Source organism: Hippocampus zosterae, chromosome 17 (genome assembly GCF_025434085.1).
Source record: "Hippocampus zosterae strain Florida chromosome 17, ASM2543408v3, whole genome shotgun sequence".
Lineage (NCBI taxonomy): Eukaryota > Metazoa > Chordata > Actinopteri > Syngnathiformes > Syngnathidae > Hippocampus > Hippocampus zosterae.
The window spans coordinates 12,330,272-12,353,709 of record NC_067467.1 but is presented as its reverse complement, the minus strand read 5'-3'; the positions used below and the strand labels follow the sequence as shown (position 1 = coordinate 12,353,709).

At 43.1% G+C, this 23,438-nt stretch overlaps 2 protein-coding genes across 6 annotated transcripts in view; both read left to right on the top strand.

Moving 5' to 3' along the window:
- Positions 1–860: 860 nt before the first annotated feature.
- On the top strand, positions 861–7,573 carry LOC127590224 (5-hydroxytryptamine receptor 3A-like). Of its 2 annotated transcripts, none has more exons than XM_052049723.1 (9): positions 861–1,675; positions 2,817–2,962; positions 3,030–3,074; positions 3,158–3,264; positions 3,347–3,516; positions 4,600–4,715; positions 5,427–5,637; positions 5,705–5,854; positions 7,040–7,573. In XM_052049723.1, the coding sequence occupies exons 1-9, from the start codon at positions 1,579–1,581 to the stop codon at positions 7,288–7,290; spliced, it is 1,293 nt and encodes a 430-aa protein (XP_051905683.1). In that variant the 5' UTR covers positions 861–1,578; the 3' UTR covers positions 7,291–7,573. The 2 variants fall into 2 exon arrangements, with proteins under 2 accessions (XP_051905683.1, XP_051905684.1); XM_052049724.1 differs by lacking the exon at positions 861–1,675 and adding an exon at positions 2,503–2,685.
- Positions 7,574–8,104: 531 nt separating this feature from the next.
- LOC127590178 (mitochondrial import inner membrane translocase subunit TIM16-like) overlaps positions 8,105–23,438 on the top strand; it is a 112,286-nt gene continuing 96,952 nt past the window's right edge. For 2 of the 4 annotated variants that reach the window (XM_052049636.1, XM_052049635.1), the window contains exons 1-7: positions 8,105–8,500; positions 9,559–9,655; positions 9,969–10,049; positions 10,412–10,482; positions 12,310–12,496; positions 14,073–14,149; positions 22,446–22,496. In XM_052049636.1, the coding sequence (XP_051905596.1) occupies positions 8,441–8,500; positions 9,559–9,655; positions 9,969–10,049; positions 10,412–10,482; positions 12,310–12,496; positions 14,073–14,149; positions 22,446–22,496 (624 nt within the window). In that variant the 5' untranslated portion in view covers positions 8,105–8,440. The remainder of the gene's footprint in view (positions 8,501–9,558; positions 9,656–9,968; positions 10,050–10,411; positions 10,483–12,309; positions 12,497–14,072; positions 14,150–22,445; positions 22,497–23,438) is intronic. The other 2 variants (XM_052049634.1, XM_052049638.1) reach the window with 2 other exon arrangements.

The following is a 23,438-nucleotide window of genomic DNA, read 5'->3' as shown; positions in this document are numbered from 1 at the left end:
AGCTAATCTACTTAAAACAAGAACTAGCAGAAGGTTAACATTGTATGCGGGTATATGGGAATTATATATATATATATATATATATATTCATTCATTCATCTTCCGAGCCGCTTGATCCTCACTAGGGTCGCGGGGGGTGCTGGAGCCTATCCCAGCTGTCTCCGGGCAGTAGGCGGGGGACACCCTGAATCGGTTGCCAGCCAATCGCAGGGCACACAGAAACGAACAACCACTCACACTCACACCTAGGGACAATTTAGAGTGTTCAATCAGCCTGCCACGCATGTTTTTGGAATGTGGGAGGACTATTTATATATATATATTATATATATATATATATATATATTATATATATATATATATATATTATATATATATATATATATATATTATATATATATATATAGGGCGGCCCGGTAGTCCAGTGGTTAGCACGTCGGCTTCACAGTGCAGAGGTACCGGGTTCGATTCCAGCTCCGGCCTCCCTGTGTGGAGTTTGCATGTTCTCCCCGGGCCTGCGTGGGTTTTCTCCGGGTGCTCCGGTTTCCTCCCACATTCCAAAAACATGCGTGGCAGGCTGATTGAACACTCTAAATTGTCCCTAGGTGTGAGTGTGAGCGTGAATGGTTGTTCGTCTCTGTGTGCCCTGCGATTGGCTGGCAACCGATTCAGGGTGTCCCCCGCCTACTGCCCGGAGACAGCTGGGATCGGCTCCAGCACCCCCCGCGACCCTAGTGAGGATCAAGCGGTTCGGAAGATGAATGAATGAATGAATATATATATATATATATATATATATATATATATATATATATATATATATATATATATATATATACTGTATGTATAGCATGATTATCAACAAGCCCATGAGAAAGTAGTAATTGATTTCTTGAAAGTATTGTTGAAATACACACCTCTACTCAGAGACTTGATCCATGTACCGGTACAGTATGTGGGGCAGAAGGTAAATTTAGCCTGGGTCGTTATTGGAAGTTACAAAGAGTCATTTCTTTATGTGCACGTTGATGCAAATCCTCTGTCAGGCATTTATTTTTAAGAGTCATGTGAGAATATCAAAAAAAAAATCTTAGGTGAGAATCCGGACAGGAAATAATTCAATATCTCATGCGAATGAACGTAAACGGAAAGGCTGTTTGTATAACGTGATGATTTAACAAGCTAGTTTATCAAAGTCAACATGAGTAAAATGACACGCAAGCGTCGAGCTTTCAGTTATCAAAAGAAGTCTGAGAATTGCCTCGCTTTCCAAAACCATGAAGAAAAAAAAAGGACAGTGACCACAAAGTCTTTGTCAGGCCTTCGTGACAGGAGGTTAGTTCGGTAAACTCAAGTGTGGATGGCATTGTCGAGCAGAAAGACAAATAACAGCTGGCACATTGATGATGAGAGTAATTGAGCCGTGTTGTTGTTTGAACAGTTTAATCATGCAGCAGTTTTTGCGCCTATTGTGGCTCGGTGCAATTGTCATGTGCCGGTACATTGCTGCGGCGTCACCCCCAGGGCCTATTTAAGAGTCCGGAAACCTAAGAAGACACCTCGGCAGTTGTATTTTGAATGTCGTCAAATCTGGCTTCGATAGCGATGCTGTCACAAACGCAGCCCGACTTGAGTGTGTGGAGGGCAACGCTTCTATGGGCTCTACTTGTTGTAGGTAAGCGGGAACTAAAACAGAGTTTTTTTTAAGTTTACAACTCAAATTATTGTGTGATTTCTGAGAGACCAGATGCCACTTTTGTGTTTGTATGTTCTCGGAAGGAACTGAATTAAACACAAGTCAGGGCGCCACTGTGATGTTTTACTGCAAGATGGAAGATGGAGTTTACGGTTGAAAAAGTCAGGAGAATTTTCCGGCTTGGACTTGGTCCATGGGAATGTCAATCGAAATTGGAGTCCGCACTTCTAAACAGGCACTCCGGAGTAGACGCCAGGTATATAAATGATAAACAAATGGATTTGGTGGCCCGGTGAGACAGTGGTTAGCACGTCGACCTCACAGTGCAGAGGTCGTGGGTTTGATTCCGGCTCCAGCCTTCGTGTGTGGAGTTTGCATGTTCTCCCTGTGCCTGTGTGGGTTTTCTCCGGGTACTCCGGTTTCCTCCCACATTTCAAAACCATGCATGGCAAGTTAATGGAACACTCTAAATTGTCGCTGGGTGTGGGTGTGAGCGCAGATTGTTGTTTGTCTCTGTGTGCTCTGCGATTGGCTGGCAACCGGTTCAGGGTTTCCCCCGCTTACTGCCCGAAGACAGCTGGGATAAGCTGCAGCACGCCCCGCGACCCTTGTGAAGATAAAGCGGATCAGAGAATGGATGGATAGATGGAGAGTTATTTTTTTTTTTTTGGTGCCAATTCACAGAAGTGATCCAAATCCACATTTCACATTGAGCAAGTCAAACTGCTTTGACACCTTCTTTGTCCAAATGTCATCGATTTTATAATTTTTTCACAAATCTGTACGATTGGTCAGCTAGAACGTTTATTATTTTCTCAAATCATTGACCAGTCTGAAGTTTGAACATGTTCTCCTTTTCGTAATGACATTTTGAGTTTTTTCCTGGAAAGTAGTAATTTTGGAAAGGATTTGTGAGGATTCCACCGGACACCAGCGACATGACCCAGGAAAAAAAATAATATAAAATCAACTGAAGTCCACATTAGCAGGTGCTTGGCAATAGACATCCCTTCATTTCTCTCTATGGCGTTTTTTTGCGTCTGTTCGGTGTCACAAGAGATTTCTGAATGGTGACTCCGAGCTAAATTTCTGTAAAAGTTGCACCACTCTGGTTCTTCAGGAGACGGAAATACTATGGACGACTGCTTGACCCGCAGATGTCTGGCGAACAAGCTCGTCGACAAAAAGTTAATAACTCAGCCGCAGCGCGACAACTGCTCCGAGTACATCTATGTATCCTCCATTGAGTATGAAACCATTAAAGTTGTAAGTACCAAAATTCCACATATGCACAATTTATGCATACATTTGAGTGTATGCTGTTGTATTTCAGGACACAAAGAATCTTCGTTTAGGGTGTCGTTTACGGGCCACAATTGTAAGCAATGAGATGCTCGTTGAAATCAATCACAAGCAAAGCAAGTGTATCACCCTCGCCGTTAATTTGGATTGCAACCACAGGAATGGACCGATGATGACTTGTACTGGGACCAATCCGTTTACCCGTACGATGAGGTCATTCTGCCCGTAAACAAAGTCTGGACCCCGGATATATTTGTGACCAATGGGTAAGAAGCGCTGATGTTCAGCCGTGACTTTGGCCTTTATCTTTTTCATTTTCCTCTCATTTTTTTTCGCTCTCAACTTAAGCATATCGGCGAGCACGCACAACAGCTTCCGTGACCTGATAGTCTTCAGCAATGGCACCTTGCGACACAGGGTGGTGATGGCGGCCGAGGTCAACTGTGAATTTAACCTCTTCAACTACCCCTTTGCTGAGGACGAATGTCCCGTGGTTCTCCAAACCTGGTCCACTGAAGGTAAGCCTTGCACCTCACTGGACTGATTTAATTCCATCTCATCTGAGATGCGACATGAGGTGAAGTCAAGTCAAGTCAACAGTATTTATAGAGCACTTTCAAACAGCCATCGCTGCATACAAAGTGCTGTACATGGAGCAATTTAACATGCACAATAAACAGTAAGACAAATTGGTAATAAAGGCGGTAGAAAGCACCAAACAGTAAAATCAAGAACAAATCTAAGTCATGCTGAGTCGAATGCCAAAGAATACAAGTTGATATTTGAGGAGGGCTTTGAAGATGGGCAGCAAGGAGGCTTGCCGAATGTTCTGTGGGACGTCATTCCAGAGAGAGGGACCAGCAACAATAAAGGCTCGATCCCCTCTGAGCCTCAGTTTAGTTCTTGGTACTTCTAACAAAGTCTGGTCCACAGACCTGAGGCGCCGGGCAGGTGTGTAGGGGCGGATGACCTCAGAGAGGTAAGGTGGCGTGAGATTATTCAAAAATTTGAAAACAAAGAGAAGGATCTTGAAAAAACTCTCAAATGAATGGGGAGCCAGTGAAGGGATGCCAGAGTAGGAGTTATGTGCTCCCTCTTACAAGTACCAGTCAAGAGGCGAGCAGCGGCATTCTGGACCAGCTGAAGGCGCTTAATGGAGGACTGCCTGACTCCAAAGTAAAGGGCATTGCGGTAATCGAGCCGGGATGTGACAAAGGCATGAATTACTGTCTCAAAGTGATCATGTGAGAGGAGAGGTTTTATTTTGGCCAGCTGTCTAAGGTGAAAGAAGCTGGATTTAACAACGGCACCAATTTGCCGATCGAGTTTGAAATTACTGTCCAGTTTAAGGCCCAAGTTTGAGACTGTTGACTTAAGATAAGGAGACAGGGGGCCCAAGTCTACAGGATAGAGGTCAACATTCTTAAGGTCTCAAAAATTGATAAGATTTTCGGAATGTTGCCCAAAAAATATAAATCTTTTAAATTGATAATTGGGAGTTATCGTTGTGCTCAGTGGCAGTGAAATTTCACTTGGGAAAGTTATTTGTAACAGTTGTTGCAGTCTCATTAGTTGTCTGAATTTGCCTCGTCTGTCCCCAGGATGTGGTACCACCATGGAAATCGGTAAGATGGAAGTTTTTGATGGGAGCCATGGCGACTGGGAAACGTTGGGCGCTTACCTCTTTTCGCCAACTGATGACAAATTCTATATCTCGGTAGGTTCAGATGTTATGTTTGACAACAAAGTGGTTTTGGTTTATCCTAGTAAATAATTAATAGTGGATCAAATATTTAAGATGGAAATTCTGCTTTTGAATCCTTGGATCAAGCAAAGAAAATTGAGGGAGGGGAAAAGGGGCAATACATGTGTATATGAAGACTATAAATTTACAAAATGCTTTCAGGGATGACTTTTTTCATTTACTAGTGGGGTGAAGGTGTTCAATTGTGTGCTGTTAGTAGATTTTTCTCAAGCCAAGGTTACGGATGAACTTTAGGCCTGGGGGCCAGATCTAGCCCGTCATATCATTTGGTGTGGCCCGCGAGAGCAAATCAAGCATGCCAACTTTTCCATGATGCTTGCTAAAGTCTGAACCAAAATTTTAAAAATGTATTTGTAATACATCATTACATAGAGATATTGCAAGCCTTATCTCATTACTTACTTATTAGATTAATGTAAACAGTGGCTGAACTAACCATTATTCTTGACTTCTGATTTCAACACCAGTTGTCCACTGTATATGTAACATGTGGAGGTGATCAAACATTGATACAATTTCACAAAATTCATAAGTCATAATGGCCCACTCAGACAAACCGTACCTACAATGTGCCCCAGACAAAAATGAGACACCCCTCATATAGGCTAAAACAGAACTGTCCTCAAATAATCACTGTTTTACTGAATGGAACATTTTGCTTAGGTGATTTTGAAGATCCGGCAACAAAACCCCTTCATCACGCTGCTGCTTCCCAGCTTTCTGCTCATCCTGGCCGACATGGTGAGCTTCGCCCTGCCGCTGAGCTGTGGCGAGCGCAACTCCTTCAAGGTCACCCTAGTGCTGAGCTTCACCATGTTCCTGCTTATCCTCAACGACCAACTGCCTGGTGACAGCGAGTGCAGCCCCGTCATAAGTCAGTCTGCGCCGACGCCAAGGCGACATGAGCTCTGATGACCGAGTGCGCGGCTTTGCGCTTGCAGAGTACCACTTCTGCGTGTGCCTGGTCATGCTGGTGCTGAGCATGCTGGTGTCCATGGTGCTCACGCGGGTGGCCAAAGATGGACGCCTCTTCTTCTGTTGCTTTTCCAGACGAGCAAAACCTGCATATCAGCTAAGTGGAGCTGATGAGGGTATGTGAGTCTACACATGAGGGATTGTGGGCATGTGGCAGCTTCAAATATTGATTGACATTGTCCATCGCACGTGACTTTTTAAAAGCCACTGTTAAGCTTTATTCCATTTTTTTTGCTACAACTGTAACTTTAAGTCAGAAGTAGGCCAGAATGATTTTAAAAAATATATAATTGTAGCCCCCCCTCCACCGTCCCAATATTGAGAATGATTATGCGATTATTTTTATCTTTTCAGGTATTTTTAAACAAACACAAACATAACTACAGTACTACGTTGCAATGTCAAATTGAAGTTGATTACTTGTTCAGACCTATACCATAGGAAATATTATCATATAGTAATCATGGATTACTTTATTGAGATTACCCCCCATCACCAGCGTACAATCACTGTGTACAGTGAAACTCCTCTACAACAAAATCATGTTTGCAGCAAGACATTTTTCACAACAGTTGTTTTGCACTGTAGCAAATTTGATCTCAGATGGAATCACACACACACACACAAATGTATGTGTACTCTTTATTTTTATTCGAAGAGTGGACAAGTATGAGCACACACTTATTTGACACTCCGTAAATATAGTCAGTGTAGAAAGAAAAAAAGGGAAAGAAAATGCGAAATTTATGATCAGCAGTCACTTTCACTTACATCAATTTCTTGGATAATGTCTTTTATTTTATTTCCTCCGTCTTTCATTTTGATCACTTTTACCCTCTCTTCCAGCGTCAGAGCTCTTCTTGTCTTAGCTGCTTGACATCCAAACGTCCGTTTTGTAGCAATTTTAGTAATGCAACGTTCTTGCTGCATCTGAAACTAACAATAATAAATACTTCCTGGACTACTGCGCATGTGTAAACCAGTGTGGTAGTAGCTATTGCCGTGTCCGAACAAAGCAGTAGAGGTCGCTGTTGGATTAGACTTTGTTATCGTGAAATTTTGTGCGAGGCAAGAGCAGAGAAAAAGATTTCGTATAATGCAACAGGCTTTTTTTTCGTTGTGTGGGGAGCAGGAAAGTGGGAAGGGTGTTAATGCATTTTTTCACAATAAGGGGTATTTTCGCCCATGTAGGTTTCGTTGTCGAGGAGTTTCATTGTATCATGATAATGTCACAGTTCTTTGAAAAATATTTTATCGGGGGCTACTCTGCAATTGCAACCCGTCATTTTGTGTTTGGACAGAAGTCAAAGCAGACATCAGCGTCATCCAGCTGGACAACTCAGAGGAAACTCAGATGCACCGAAAGGTGACCGATTTCCTGGACGCCATCAAAGCCAAGGATGAGAAGTGCGAACGCAATGAGGCGCTCGCCGACAGGATCGACAAAGCCTTTTTCTGGTTCTATTTCATTCTGGGTACGCTCTACTTTTGCGCTATGATTACGGTTATGGTGAAATATGAATGCAACGTGAATCATTTGGATTTCTTGTAAATGCCAGTGATGGCAATTAAAGTACAAATACTTGATTACTGTACTTGAGTAGGGTTTTCATGTAACTGTACTTGATGGGTTCGTGGAAAACGCTTTGCGGCAGTTTGACTCCAAAATATTTTGGGGGTTAAATAAATAATAATAAATGTTTCAATGCAATTTACTCTGCGCATCAAGTTTCACTATTCGAAGTCCGGTCTATGTAACTGGAAGTAAAAATTCCATTTTGTACTCAAGTATTTTTCAGAGTCTGTACTTTACAGGAATTAAATCAATACTTCTACCCTACCCTTCCAGTCATTTTTCACACAAGTACCTTCATTTCTATTATTGATGTCGAATGCATTAAGAGCGTAGTAGACGGGAATTACTGTTATTTCACGATTTGCACACATACGTAAAAAAGAGAAAATAAACCTGGGGCATATCTACTGGTTGGTTTGCTTTTCCCGAAACTGTATACGGAAGTGAAATTTGTAAACAAACCTTCGCGTGCGTACTTCATCTGTCATGTTTGAAAGATAACTACGCACGCCCATTGCTGACAAAATTCAACACATTTTGCGGAATTCCAAAGCAGTAAAATACCTTCGTTTACTTATTATTTGCTTTATTGCAAATCGTAATCTCTTACATGCAACCGTAAGGTCACTTTGACTGAATAAAGTATGGAAGAGTCGCCTCGACTGTGAGCAAAGACTTTGTTCAAGTGAATTTCCGTAAACTTCTGCTGCGTGTTTAAGCCCGTTTAGTAATTATGGTCGTCCATTTACAAACCGCCCACGTGTCTTCCGAACATTTATATTTACTGTTGTTCATTATACATACGAATAACTTCGATGCCGTCAAACGACACAGCGTTTTATGTAGAAACGTGATATCAACATAATCAGTCGGACAGTAAAACGGAAGAATCTCATCATTCCGAGCAGTCCCTGAAAGCAACTAAAGCAACACCTCGCTTGCACGCGACCAAGCGTTACGTTCCAACTGCAACTCCTCCCAAGCGCGACGTTCGCGCATCGTGAAACGAGCAATACCAGCGCCGGGCGGCACAACCTGCTCAATCAGGAACACTTTGACGCTTGCACTGCCGCCGACAGAGACACCCAGAAAATACTGACACTCCAAGCGGCGAGAGGAAGACACCATGAACCGCTTCAAGACCTCCAAATTCAAAAACACCATTCCGAAAATCGCCAAGAAGGATGTGAGTAGTCTACTAGCTTGTGGTGTCTGCTCGTTTTGTAGCGTTAGCATCGCCGCGGGATGCTACAAAACTGTTGTGGGTGGGAGTGAGGGGGAAACGCCCGCTTGCTTGCCTGCCCGCCTGCATGCATGCATGCTTGTCATGAACTTCCTGCATTTGGAAGATACCCACTATCGTTCATATCGACCGGTTGTAGTTTTTTTTTCATGGATGCAAAACGGTCTCCATTTCGATCCCACCGCAGCATATCTGTCATGACAGTACTCTATTTGCATGCGTTTTAAAAACTGATTCGTGTCAAATTGCAACGCTTGTAGCTTCTTTCGGTGCATTATCTAATAGTGGCTGTAAAATCCCAGGAATGTTGAAGAAGTGCAATGTGTTCCTCCAATCTCTGCACGCTATCTAAAATCACAGCAGATGGCACTGTGCTGCCGCTTTAAATGGTACACGCGACTCCAGGAACGCATAACAATTCAAGGCAACTGAAGTTCAATTGTTTAAAAGGAACCTTACCATAACATGCACAGAAATAATGGGGAATGTGGATGTATCCATGCAAGAATGTAAGAAATCAAATTCTTGAAAATGAAATGGATGCATAGAATGCTATATATGATATAAATTGATATATGATGGAAACAACAATTTTTAAGAGCTCACTGCTGCGCAACATAGCATGCACTTCCACTTCCGCAGCACTCTGCTCATCCTCAGGAACTTCAGTGTCAGCTTAGCCCTTCCTGTTTCTTTTTCACCCCATTGCACCATGACTTTGCTTGTACAGCCCTGAGCTCGTTATTGTGGTCTTAAGCTGGAAATTACACGATATTGACAACCTTGAGTGCGGTGCCAGGCTGCGCATGTTTCCTGCGCCTTCAATGGGCTTTACTGACTGAATCACATTTTTAAAAGTCTCAATTTGAATAAACATTGCTGTACAAAAAAAAAATAAACCCATTAAAATACCGTTATGTGTTTTTCCTCTGGTCACACGACATGCACCGGTTTTGATTGAATTTCTGTCACATGTGCCTTGTGGCCTCTTGGAATTCCAGGGATGGATAAACAACATCCGTGGCGGATCTTTCACCTGCCAGGGAAACCAGATCAAGGCGAGTGCCAAGCTGGTGGCCTTCAATGCGGAGCATGCTGGTAAGAATTCCTTTTGAACACTTTCACGCTTTTTGTCCAAATGAAGCTCCTCAACTGACTTCAACATAGTTCCTTGGCACCAAGATTTATTGAATTGTATTGACAACAGAGCAGGGGATCCATTGTGAATGAATGTGCCACAGACAGGGTTTGGGAGTTCCGTTAGTGAATATTTTGCTTTCATATTTTTGATTTTGAGTCACACATGTGACCAGGAACAACAAGCAGGTTTTTTATGTCTTCCATGGTTATTTACGATGGTGTTGTTGCGATGTGCCCTCGAGAGACAAGTGTGTGTTTGATGTGTTTGCAGGAGGCGGAATGGTTGGCCTGACGTCTGTGAAACCTGCTGCGGATGGACAATGGCGCGTCACCCAGATCTCCTGTCATTCTGGTACTTTTTATCAAAGCCTCGAATAATTCAATGGAGACCAGAAGCATTCACCAGACTAATTCTGAGATTCCGAATTCCAGTCAGCCTAAAAAAAAAAAGCACAAGTTTTTTTATGTTAGACATTAAAGTCCAGGGCCAATGGCAAGTAGGGATTTCAGTCCCAATGATGACCAATGGCAGACCTCGAGTGTTGCGACTGGGTGAGCGGTTTCTAATGGTGGAAGCAAAATTCAGAGCGTGTAAGAAAACGGAATGTGTGGAAAGACAAAAGATTAACTTGGTTGTTCACAAGACACTCCAGAGCCAACCATCTGCACAGATTAGAAAGTCAATTTTCATCATTTGTCACCTTCCTCCATCAGATTTGGTGACCGACTTGGACTTTTCTCCATTTGATGAGAGTCTTCTGGCAACTTGCTCCGCGGATGAAACGGTGAGCACCTCTTTTCCAGGCCTGATGTCCTCTTACATCTGAGCATCTTAGCAGCTCCCCGGTGACAATACGAGCTGCCTCACTTTGGTGTTTTGCCTCTCCTGGGAAAGCTGCTGCTTTTTAGACTCAGCAGCTCGGTTTTTACCTCAAAGTGCATTGGCCGGCTTCATTTGGTTTTATTTGTATTAACTCTCATTCCTCGCGATCATGCAGAAATCCAAACCTGAACCGCAAGTCATTTCCACGCCGTGTCCACGTCCTGCTTCATTTCACATCATTAACTTGGGTTGAAGTGAGCTGCAGCTACCTGGGCAACATCGTACAGTCTGATTTTAGCAATCAAACATATGTGTTTCATTTGGTGGTTTAAAACTTGCCTTTTTTTGTCAAAAGATAGAATTTATGATTTCGCCATTATAAACTTAGACTGCCATCATGGATTTGAAGTCACATTGTCATAATGTGATCAAAGTTCTAATTAATACTGATCAGTTAAGTCAGTATCAGTTATGGACTTGCATTATTGATAGTGCTCCTGCGAGCAACTTGCTCAAAACTAAAAACAACTTTTTACATTTAAAACAGCAGTGATTTATTTGCAAATTTAATGGATAGGTACGCTTTGCAGTCCATATTATGTTGTCTTAAAGTACGGTGAAAACAGCATTTTGCAGTTAAGCGATTGCGACTTCAGCTTTCATCGATGTTTAGGGCAACCTATACTCTGTTATTCGCTGACAAAAATATGCCTTTTTGCTCATTTTATGATCAGGCCAAAGCCATGTCTAATATAAAAATATGCTGCACGATCTGGTTCCAAGGAACTTTGTTGAACTGAGGAGAGCAGCTTTCATTGAGTTTAATCCAAGAAAGTGCTATGCCACCAGTTTGTGGTGAAAATCTGTATATACTGTATATATTAGAGCTGTCAAATGATTAAAATATTTAATCTAATTAAAAATGCAACTGTCATAATTAACTCAAATGAACTAAAAAAATAATTGTGATTACTCACATTTTTTATCGTTTCAAAATTTTCACTGTTGTTGACAGACAGTAATATTGTGTGAGAGATTATGTCTGAATAACTGCTCCAAGTGAAAAATGTTCATATAAAATTTAAAATCGTTGTTTCAGTAAATATTTGCATTTTGCACATAGAAAACGGATCCATGATTCCATGTCGATGAGAGCATTAAAAAAATAGGACCAAAAAATATAAAAGAAAAATCAGAAACGATAAAAAATGTGTAACTAATCACGATTAATTTAGAGTTAGATAATTATGACATTTGCATTTTTAATTCAATTAAATATTTTGATCGTTTGGCAGCTCTAATGCATATATATATATATATATTAAGAAAAATTCTGATATTTTAAATACGTTTTAAGAGCGGTTTTGTCAGCTAATGCTTTGGGGTTTTTTTTGTTTTTATTAGTTTTACTATTTAATTTTTTTACTATATGAAGTATATTTTGGACATCAGAGATACAGAAAAGTCACTAAGTATTGTGGAATAAAGTAAACTACAATTTACAAACCACTTTTTGACCACATTTAAAATGAAGCCCAAAAGTTCCTGCTTGATGTTAATTGATAAAAACGAAAACCAACATTTTCAATTTAATTATAGTAGTTTGTTATTTCTTTTTTTTAAAGCATATTTATTTAATATTGTGAATGAAATGTTTTTTTTCTTCGTTTTCCTAAACTGTAATGACCTTGGAGTGACTTTACCCCCCCCCCCCCCCAAAAAAAAAATTCCTGGTCATTATAGATGTAAAATCTGTACGACGTGACCTGATCAGTGTCTGTGTGCGCAGGTGAAGCTGTGGCATTTGTCTGACCCAGAGCTGGGGCAGCCCCTGGCGCCCGAGCTCACTCTCAGACCTGGGTGGGGACTGCTGGAGCTGGTGCTCTTCCACCCGACCTCTTCCGGGCTGCTGGCCGTCGGCGCTGCCAAGTGCCCACTCATTTGGGACACGGGACGTCAGGATGCGCCGCTCGCAGGTAGTCACGGCTTGTGCGCTGCGTTGTGTGGCTTTCCAGGAAGTACACTATTGGGACAAAAGTACTGAGACACTCAAAAGTCACATTTGGTAGAGGTCTTCAAGTACATTCCGATCCAGACCGGAATTGAGTGTGTCCCAATACTTATGTCCATGTAGTGTATGACTCTGACGTGTTTGTCTTGCACTCTCTGTGTTGCGCTGCTGTCAGTTTGTGTGTGACTGTAGGAGGCGAATTGCCATGGTCCTATTTCGTTGCTTTTTGTCCCCCCTCCGCCGGTGTCTCATTTGAACTGATGCCGGCCTGCCTTTGACAGCCACTGTGGCTCTACGTTTGCGAGCAGCGGAGGTAAAACATTTGGTTATGCAAACCCTCCCCGCCACCACAAACCAGCGCCTCCCCTGAAACTCTTCACCTGCACTGGCCTTTAGGATATATTCTGTATCGCCACTGCAAAGCCTCTTTTACACCAGAGCCGTGACAAAAGACTTGTTTAGAATTTCGGATAGTGACGTGGTGTCATGTGAGCGGCCGTCAGAGATGTAATTCAGTCAAAAAATCTACAGACAGACACAAAAAGATACTCTTATGACTTTGCTGCTGTGAAGTGCGAATTTCTCCATTGTGAAACTATTAAAGGTTTTCTTATCTTATCTTATATCTTATCTTATATTATAAAAGGAGTGACAGACAGCATGCCCCCATCCCTTGACAGATGGCCCTTGCCCCTTGCCTCAAATGATTTCATATCATGTTTTCCTATACATTCATACATTTCCCTTAAAATACACACGCGCACACACACACCTTTAAAGAGACATATTATGCCACCATTTTCAATTCAAAACCGTTCCTAGGTGTCTTAATACATTCCAGAATTGTAGTCACCGGACACACTATATCATTGTTTGTTGAAATTGGACCAAACAGCCTGATGCATTTGCTGCTGTCCTAATGGCAAGGCAGCTTGTGGAACCAGTTGAGTTGAACGTTTGAGTGATGACGAGGCAAGCGGCTGCTACTTGCAGAAGTGATTGTGGGCGAAAAAAAGCCACACCAAAAGCATTTTCACTCATGGAGGCAGCACTCCACATAATCTTTACGTGAACACACAAAACTCAGTGCAGCTCTGCTTACCTTTTAGAACTGAGTTGCTAAGCAGGGGTGTTGCAGCTGTCAAGGACGTGGCGGTTTTGGAATGATAGCAGGCAGAAGATTTACTTGATGGTTTAATTTCACACTGGGTGGGTGGGCAAGCACTCCACCGAAACTCAATATTTGTATCGGAGTCCTTAAAAAGTGACTTTTTCATAGTATGTCCCCTTTAAGGAGCAGTCTTGTCTTAAAAATACACGCCATCTGTCCACAAAGGCCTCACAAGCCGGTGTATGCTGTACTCACCGAACTGGAAGACGACATTCTTCCATTCATGATGTGTTTTGTGCTTGTGCAACATCGCACAATTTTTGGTGTGTTCCTTCAGTTTGTCATCCTGATCTTAACACATGTATTGTGCTCTGCGCACGCCTCCGTGATTGAGGATAATGCTCATGATGATGCCGTGTCATGTGTCCAGTTCTGGAGGAGCACGCCGACCAGCTGCAGAGTCTGAGCTGGAAACAGGACGGTTCGCTGCTGGCTTCCACCTGCAAGGTGAGCACAAGCGGCCATAAGACTTCTGACCTTTTCACCATGACGTCACACGTACTTGCCACCATTCGTAAACAAAACAACTCTCGCCCAAAGTCAGTGGGAATCAGCAGGAAGTGCCCCTGGATCAATTTTTACCCAGACACATTTTTAATAATCTGATAGGGTCAAAAAGAAAAAAAAACACATTGCCATATTAGAAAAAATATTTATCAACGGCATTGAAGTTGACTACATTTTTGAGAGTCACAAATTTACCGCTTTGCAATGGGTCGGTTTGACCCGCAACATAGGAGGGTTGCAGTTAATAAAAGTTTTAGAGGTGATTTTTTTTTTTCGATTATTCGTACCCCAAAATATGTTGCGATCAACTTCTGTGCTATACTTGATGTGAATAATAATAAATATGTAAAAGATATTTCATAAATGAAAGATAAAAAAGTGATGCAAATTAGGATTGCCGCCTTTCCTTTGAATTTTCCCCTCTGCTTTATTTGCCATTTTATTTTTTGACCGCTGGATGGAGCCAGTGAGCCACATCGAATGAAGCTCTGTCCGGATGTCTTTCATGTCAAGTGTACACAAGGCATTTACAGAGTGCAGATTAGCAATCCAAGGGTCGTTGTAGGAGTATTTTCAAAGTGGGTCAAAAAGTGTTTAGAACGATTTGCTTTGACCTCACGTGACTTCACTTGCTCATCAAAACCGCAGGAGTGAAAGCTGTGTTTGTGTTTCATACGTCCACGTGGGCCGTTCTCCAAGGCGTCATCAGCGATTAATCAGACACCACTTGCATAGATTTCCACTCGGTGTGGGGTGTGGCTTTTATTGTGTGATTGAGTGAAACGTGTGGGTTAGCAACATTATTAATAAGTTATGAATGGTTGCTAGTATAGTTGAGGTCACAATAATGTAAAGTAATGCCATAATCAAGCAATGGACGGTAAGATTCAAAAGACGCCATGCCCCAATTAAACGCTGCCTGCATCTTTCAATTGATAACATAAGTGCCGGATGAAAACGGAGGCTTCCTTTTTCTCTGCAGGGAAAAAAAAAGACTTTTGATGACTTGTTCGCTGCATTTTCTCAAAGGGTGGTACTCGCTCCAATCGACGCCATGCTCGAATAAACCACTGTCTGCATCGCCTGTTTTAATGCCCAAATGCTGCTTGTTATCAGGGATGAGATTTTTCCGCTTTTTGCCGGAATTCCGCTTTTTTCCCCAATCAAAATGGACCTATTTTATATTGTTCCAAATCCGTAAAAAAATTCTAGGGGGGGACGGACGGACTTGTCTTCGGCAGATTTGGGGCTCGTAATATTTACAAGTAACGTTTGCAAGCATCCATTTTGTACCCCGTTTTTTTTAATCGCAAAGCGTTAGTTTGTCGTTACTTCCTCTATGGGTTGAAACCAATGTCTTATTTGTTGTGATTGGTCGCTATATCGGCAAATGCAAATCACAACCAATCCGTGTTCGCCTTCCTAAACCCCCTTCTTGCGAATGCCGAATGTTATCGAGACTCATGACGAAGCGAAAGTGCGTCAGATCTGAAAAACACGTTTCGATGGGACTGGTTGGATATAAAGCTGACGGTGTCCCCGGTAGGAAACAGTAAAGAGGAACCATTGTGCTTGTGTCGGATTTCGTGAAAAAGCTCGATGTCGCCGGTAAAGCTCTGTGTACAGTGTGTGACGATGTCATTCTATACGGATCGAGAGGATGGAAAGCTTTACAGAGTCGCGCAACCTTTTTTCACCCTTTCACCCAAGTGAGTGTTGTTTGGCGCGTTTCCTCAAATAGTGGCCTCCACTTTAATAGACGCCATTCCCCAATTAACATCTAGATACAGCACTCACTTTGTAATGGAAAGGCTGCATGCAAATACTTTTTTACCATCCACAAAGGTGACTTTTGAAAACTTGTTTGCTACATTCGCTTCTATACCACGCCCCAAATGTATGGCTGTCTATGTTGTCAACTAAATGCATAAATGGCACATGCAAATGGAAGCCCGTACCCCCCTCCCCTGAAGGAAAAATGACTTTTGACACCTTGTTTGCCCTATTTTCTCAAATGGTGGCCTCCACCATAATAGATGCTATACCCCAATTAATCTCCGGTTGTTAGTCGCCACTTGAATGCATAAATGGTGCACGTAGAGTGGACACCCGCTATTTTCCCCCTGAGAGAAAGTGACATTTTCCAAGTTATTTTTCTACATATAGTGACCCCTACGTTTGTAAACGCCGTACCCCAATTAATTCCCATCTACATTGTCCATTTTAATACATAAATCTCACATGCAAATTAAGACCTGCATTTTTCCCCTCATGAAAGGTCACTTCTGGCAACTCTTTTGGCACATTTGCTCAGAGTCGCCTCTACTTTATCAGACACCCTACCCCAATTAATTTGCAAATAAAGGCCGCCATTTTCCCTTCCCATACTTCTTTCCATTGAAATCACCATCTTTCTGATGGTGTATATGTGAGCTGAGTTCCGGAACCTCACACAAATCCTGGCGGATGTTGATTGACGTGAAAATGAGTCTCCATGTGGAATTGAGCGACATGTGATGGTCTTAATTGCCCTTAAATCTGAATAAACGTCCGTCCAAAAATTTGCGCCACATGTGTCCGCTTAACGGGTCTGATTGTCAGGCCCATCCCCTTTGTTTGTCTTTGCTGTGACAAGTAACAAATGACTCTGTCAGCATCACGGGTCACGTCCCAATCATGAAGTTTAGCCTGACGGGGTAATCATTCCCTTCAATGCTACCTGCCCCGCTTGTCAGCCTCCATGGAGGAGGAGCCACCTTCAAGAACTCGGTGGGGTAACACAAGCCGAGATCAGAGCTCGGCGATTGGGGGGACCACCGAGATGTCATTTAACCCAAACGGCCCTTTTCAATCTTTCCAATTCGGCTTATTAAAGCAAATAGGTCCTGCGCACATGTGGGTCCAAGCCCTTGGGTCCCCCCGTTGGGTAAACATTTGGGGGTTTGGGGGGTCATGCCAGAGTACTGACGGGATCACAACAGGCCTTGTTTGGATCTCCAGTTGAATTATTTTTGATACTTTCTGGACAAGAAAGAGCCCATTCATGATTTATTTAAATCAGGGAGTGGAACAGGCGAACGCAGCAGGTTCGGTTTGAGGTATGACTGGAAATCTCCGCCTGCTTCTACCCCTGCTTTTACGTTCAAAAGGCACATTGTAGAGCGAGGCACCAGAGGAATCCCGGATCCCTCGAGCTGCCAATCAACTCTTGGCGTGTAACCGTGGGAGACTGGAGATTGTGGCGTCTGGCAGCAAAGTGTGTTTGCAGCGCAAAGAGAGCGCCTCTTGAATCCTCAAGATTCTCCATCGTATGTCTATGTGTGTGTGTGTGTGTGTGTGTGTGTGTGTTTGCACACTAGCCAAAGTTGTGTATGGCCGTGGAGGGAAAGCTCATTAAGAAAATGAGGCCCTGTCACTTTGCTTAAACAGCTGCTGCTTCTCCGCATACACACACACACACACACTCACACACACACACACACACACACACACACACACACACACACACAAATACATTGTGTGCCATAGGGCCTTCGAGTGTGTGTTTGCTTAGTGGACACATCTGTAACTGAGCGGACCCTCATCAGAGTGTTTGCGCAGCCAGATAGTAGTTGCAGTCGTCTGAGGGCGGCCCAATCGCTAGCTTTCATAATATACTTTCTCAAACAGAAAGCCGACACCGCGCCTCAATTAATTGCCAGGTGTGTCGCTTGAATACGGAAATGCTGCACATCAAAATGGAGGTGTCCTATTTCACCCCCCTCGGGAAGAGACTTTAGGCAACTTGTGTATTTCCACAAACGGACGACTTCATTTTAGTCTGCATAGTAGCCCGATTAAATGCACTCGAATGCATGAATGCTGCCTGTAACATGGACGTTTGTCTTTTTCATGAAAAATTACTTCTTAGAATGTGTTTAACTGTTTTTCTTCAAATTGTGGCCTCTCCTCTAATAATTAATCTCTGGGTGCTCATCCACTTAAATTCAGAAATGCCACATGGCAAAAATATCCTTTCGCATCTTATTTATGGTTGTACCTAAAATGATGACCTCTGATTAGGTAGAAACTCCCCTAATTAATCTCTGAGAATGCTGTCCACTACTTAAGCTGCACATCACATGGTCACCAATTTTACACCCCCCGCCCCCCAGGGAAAAGTGACTTTTAGCAACTTGTGCACACAACTCCCTCAAATAGTTCCTCCTGTCATAGACACCACTCCTCAATTAATCACATTCTGCCGCATGCACTTCAATGCAAATGTAATGAAATGGAAACCTTTTTTTTTTCTTTCTCAGAAAAAGTTGCTCTTGTCAAACGTCTCCACACTTTCCCCTCAATTAGTGACCTCCGCTTTCGCCCTCCAGGAAGGCGCTTCAGCTACTTGAATACATTAACGCCGAACATCATTGGGAAGGAAGAAAATTAGGAGGCTACAATTACCTTTATGATGTCGGATACCAACATGTTGAGTAAATAAACCCCCCCCGTTGAGTAAGTATGGTAATAATAAAATGAGTGTGTGTTGTTTCGGATGAGGTCACAGCCGAGGGACATCAGATCGTTGGGTGGTCCTGCTGCACACGCACGCACGTACAAAGTTGACGTTCTCTCTATGGATTAGCCATTAATCCGAATTTCATTTTATGAAGTACAATAAAAAATAAGCATCAGTTGTAAAAAATCCCAGACTGCTTTTTCAGTGATTGAAACTTCGCCATACGAGGGCAAATTGATTGTCAGCTCTTGTTCGAATGCGCCGCTTGGATCACAGTCCCGCCCGAAAGGTTGAGTGACAGCGTTTGATGCCAGGCGTGGGCTGCTCACAGCCAGATCTCATTAGGGTCCATTTCCTCCCAATCAGCCGGGACCCCTCTCTGATTGATGAGGAATGTGTTTGAGGCGGGCCGGGGCTGACCGGAAAGGCCGAGAGTTTGCCGCGTTGCTCATCATAAATAGTTGTGCGATCACACTGAAAGATGAAGAAACTTTGTCTGTAATCGGAGGGATAGCTGGGTGGAAGAAGGCTAAAACCAAGCAATGCAGAATACTTTTCACTAACCGGGGCGGGTAGGTGGAGGGCAGTGCACCCGTGCCCAGTGCGGTGACGCAAGTGATCCCGGAGAAGCCGGCGAGTGCCCCGGTGTCAGAGATGTTTGCTCGGACAGTTAAACAAACAAGACTCTTTTTGCAGGCAGGAGGCGCAGTTTTCTACGAAGTCACTCCGTGCGCGCTTCTCAACTGACACCGGACCTCTGCAGCCTCTTCTGGCTTTTTATTGATAGTGTATGCAAATTACAAGTGACATATGAGAAAAAATACACTCCCTTCTTCATTTACATGTCACGCCTCTCAGCCCAGTCTACCGATACGCCCCTCTGATACCAAAACATCTCTCGGTACAAACAATGGATACCTTGTCAATGATCATTTTGCAGTTTAACCCCAGCGATTCCCAGGGACCACTGATCAGAAAAGTATGAGTCCCATTATGCATTTAGAGAGTCACAAACCATTCTGAAATGGTCTATTTATTTATTTGCATATGATACTAACACAAACAACAACAATACACAGTAATCCCTCGTTTATCGTGTTAATGGGGACCAAAACCACCCACGATAAACGAAAATCTGCAAAGTACATGTGTAGGTACATGTACATATGGATGAGTATAAAAAATATTTATAGGGCCAAATTGAATGGTATACATGCATGTAGAAGTAAATTTTGTCGTAATTAACGTTATTTAATGCTGTATACTAATAGATTTAAACATGTATAAGTTAGGTTAGGTTAGTGTATGAATAACAAAATACAGTAAACATATACATGTAGTCCTGTATATGTTGCTCTATGTGAGTCGCTGTTGTTTGGCTGACTTTGGCCGCCTCTCACCTTTTGCGGAATTTTTGCGGACGTAATTTATTATTTTTTTTGGTGAATGTTTGAAAAAATCCGCGATGCACTGAAGCCGTGATAAACGAACCGTGAAATAGCGAGTGATCACTGTACATTGATTATAGGTTTATTTATATATAAACAAATGATGCAAAAATTTAACAAATTTAGGCATACAAGATTTGCTGAAATAGGTTCTTATTTCATCCCGCTTTGAGTTTATAAATTCTCCTCTCTTTACTCCGCTTCCAATGACGCAAGGCTTTCTCAAAGTCAATTTATTATCGCAAAAAAATATCCAACGTTACGTCTGCTTCCTCTGTGATATCTCCGCAATAAACTTTCGCAACATTTGTTTTAACGTTGCACAACTTGACAATCGTCTTGCTTTCCGCGAGGTTGAAGGCCGATCTCGCCAATCTCGTTTCGCGAAAACGGAAATCTCGTCACGTGAGATTACTTAACGCGAGAACAAAACAACAATGGTGGCGATTGTCGAACTGCGACACTGCGTTGATGGAAAAAAAAGATGTACCGTAGTTTTTTTGTTGTTGTTTTGACTGAGAAATTTCCCAAAAAGGCACATTATTTGGAACTGTGCGTCCCGTGGGAAAATTATGCGTCCAAGACGCTGGACGCAAAGGTAACGAGATGACTGCCTTGTTCATTCAATGGGTATATTTCATATGAATTGAGACACTGTACCAAACTCAAGGACATCTTATCGTGCTGCCCACCCGAAGTTGAGCCTTCCTGTTTGTACTATCAGTTAACAAGGCCTCAGTTTCATTCAGCTCAAGTTGGCCCTTTTGTCTGTGTGCTTTAAACACACGCATTCGAGGTCAATCAAGCTTACAACAAAATGAAACTTTTAAACATGATAACTTTGAGTTTGTCTATCCTCGATCACCCGGGGAGAATTCTCTTTTCTCGGTCAAGGGCAGGGCGCCCTGGAATGGGTTCACGCCGAGAGTGCGGCCCGCGCCCTGTCAAGGGTCACGGTTCCGGCGGCGTCCAGATAGCCCCCTTGAAAATCCGGGGTGTAAATCTCGCGCCAGGCCGTATCCACATCCGCAGCAGGTGTCGAAGGTGAACAGCCGCTGGCATGTTAGAATAAGGCGATTAAGGGAAGGCGGCAAGACAGATCCATAACTTCGGGACAAGTACTGGGTCTAAGGGCGTGGTCCGTCGGGCTCGGGGGCGAAACGAGGCTTGGTGTGCGCCGCAGCTGGGGCAGCAGCCGCAACGCCGCTCGCCCCTTCCCGCCGCCGCAACTGGGGTGGGGATGTGGCGCCGCCCTGGTGGTGACCAGCCAGTCAGTGCGACGGATAGAAGAAGACGGGATGATCTTGGAATCCTGGGGTGTTCATTTAGAAACGAAGAGCATAAAAGTAATTGATGACCACCCTCGCCCATAGTTTACACAGAAAATGCTCCAAACTGTGATCAGATTTCAAAACGAGTGCACAAGTATGTACTGTATGTTCACATGTAGCATAGACTCTCAGTTACGTTCACTGGCTCCCATCCCAGAATGTCTCTTAAGTCGAGACGTAGCACTTCAACACACTTCCTTGACATCAATTCCAATTTCGACAGGGTTTTGGCAGACTCGTTTGGCATCTTGGGACATTTCAGAAAGAGCACAAAAAACGTGAAGGGGTGCATTTTTCAGTGAATAGCTGGGAATCCGTTTGAGGGGGAAAAATGCAAATAAGTAAATTTATGCATAGTTAACCTCAAATATGCAAGCCCGACTTTACACATGATGTGCAGTTGCGATAGTTCGTCTGAAGTTATTCCATACTGAACTCATCTGGAAAACTTCAATGTCATTGTTATATCATTATATGATATGATAATACATAGGTCACAATACGGGATGGATATCGCACAACTCTATCTGTACATGTTGGGTAGTATTTCCCCCTTTGATGAAATGAAAGCTTCGCGTTATCCCGACGTTGTCTTTTTGCGTGAACGAAACTTCTGCTGTGAGGCCATGTTGCAAAAGTTTCGAGCCAAAATGCATTTCTTACACGTGACGCCATTCCTCAATTGCAACTTAAGACGAATCGCCAGGCAAGTAAATGCAAATGACTTCTTCAATTTTTTGGAGTGCCATACCTGGTTTTTGCTTAATGTATGCGGGTGCACAAAAGGGGCTTTCCCCAAGCTATTACCACAGCCAAATGCATACAACAGTCCCAAAATATCTTCAAAGTCATGATTCAGGGTTGAACCAAACCGTGCCCAAAATGTGCCCCCTGAAAGTATTTTCTTGATCATGTGTATGATCCAAATTGGTTAATGATGGCTATTCTCCCTCTAGGATAAGCTGCTGCGAGTTTTTGACCCCAGAGCCCAGCTGAAACCAGTTCAGGTGAGTCTTGGTTCTTTGACTTGGGAATGAATGTGAGAAGATAAGATATCTCACTCGCCATCAGTGACGCCTCAGTATCATACCGTCGTCAAGCAATCGAAAGAACACAAAAAGGGTCTTTTTTAAGACACTTTCATGACATCAATGTTGTTTCATCCTTGTATTAAAGGAAACATTCTTTCATACTGTCCGTCTGTGAGTAGTTAAGTCACTGGATTGCCTGCCCACACGTCAAGTGCAAAATGAAACTGTCACGGTAACAAAAAACTGGACTTGGCATTGGCCCAGCAGTATGCGGATTGGCTTACTTGCCATTCAATGTGATTGAATTCTTTCTCCTTGCCATCTTTTGACCAAAAAAACAAACAAACAACAAACCGTCACAGACATGTCATTAAAACACTCAAGATTTGTTCTAAATCGTGAAAGTGCACTGAGTGCGTGTGTGTGTGTGGTGGGCTCGCATCTTGCCGCCATGGTGGAAAAAAGCAACAAGCCTGGTTGGGCTTTACTGTTCCAAACCATACTGTGGCGAGCTGAAACTTAACTGTCCTCGCTCGCTGGATATGGCTGCAGAAAGACTGTCAGCTTAAAAAAAAAATCTCCATTCTAACCTCCCACTTTCTCGTGAATCTTGGACGGCCAAATAGGGAGTGCGCGGGGTGGCCCGCTGAGTCAGCAAAACCCCGTCTGCCTCTGTTCCAGCCACATGGCTTCCGCCCAAGTCAAATTGATTCGAGGCTCGATATATTCCCTTTTTGGTCTGCTGCTTAGTCAGGTGGCGGCTTCATTTTGTGATCTGTCTGAAAGCAGAAATGTCAGAAACAGATCATGTGTGCGGCTCCACCACTTCCCCATTAGCGCCACGTTGGCACAAACGGGCTGCAGAAGATGCAGACCATGAGTTGATGGCGCAGGGAAATCGAACGGGTCAACTCATTT

Bases quoted from the DNA above. Each gene is read 5' to 3' on its own strand.
- LOC127590224 (XM_052049723.1), top strand. From the start codon at position 1,579: ATGTCGTCAAATCTGGCTTCGATAGCGATGCTGTCACAAACGCAGCCC. The intron at 2,963-3,029 runs GTAAGTACCAAA...GTTGTATTTCAG, and splicing joins AGTATGAAACCATTAAAGTT to GACACAAAGAATCTTCGTTT. The intron at 4,716-5,426 runs GTAGGTTCAGAT...CATTTTGCTTAG, and splicing joins ATGACAAATTCTATATCTCG to GTGATTTTGAAGATCCGGCA.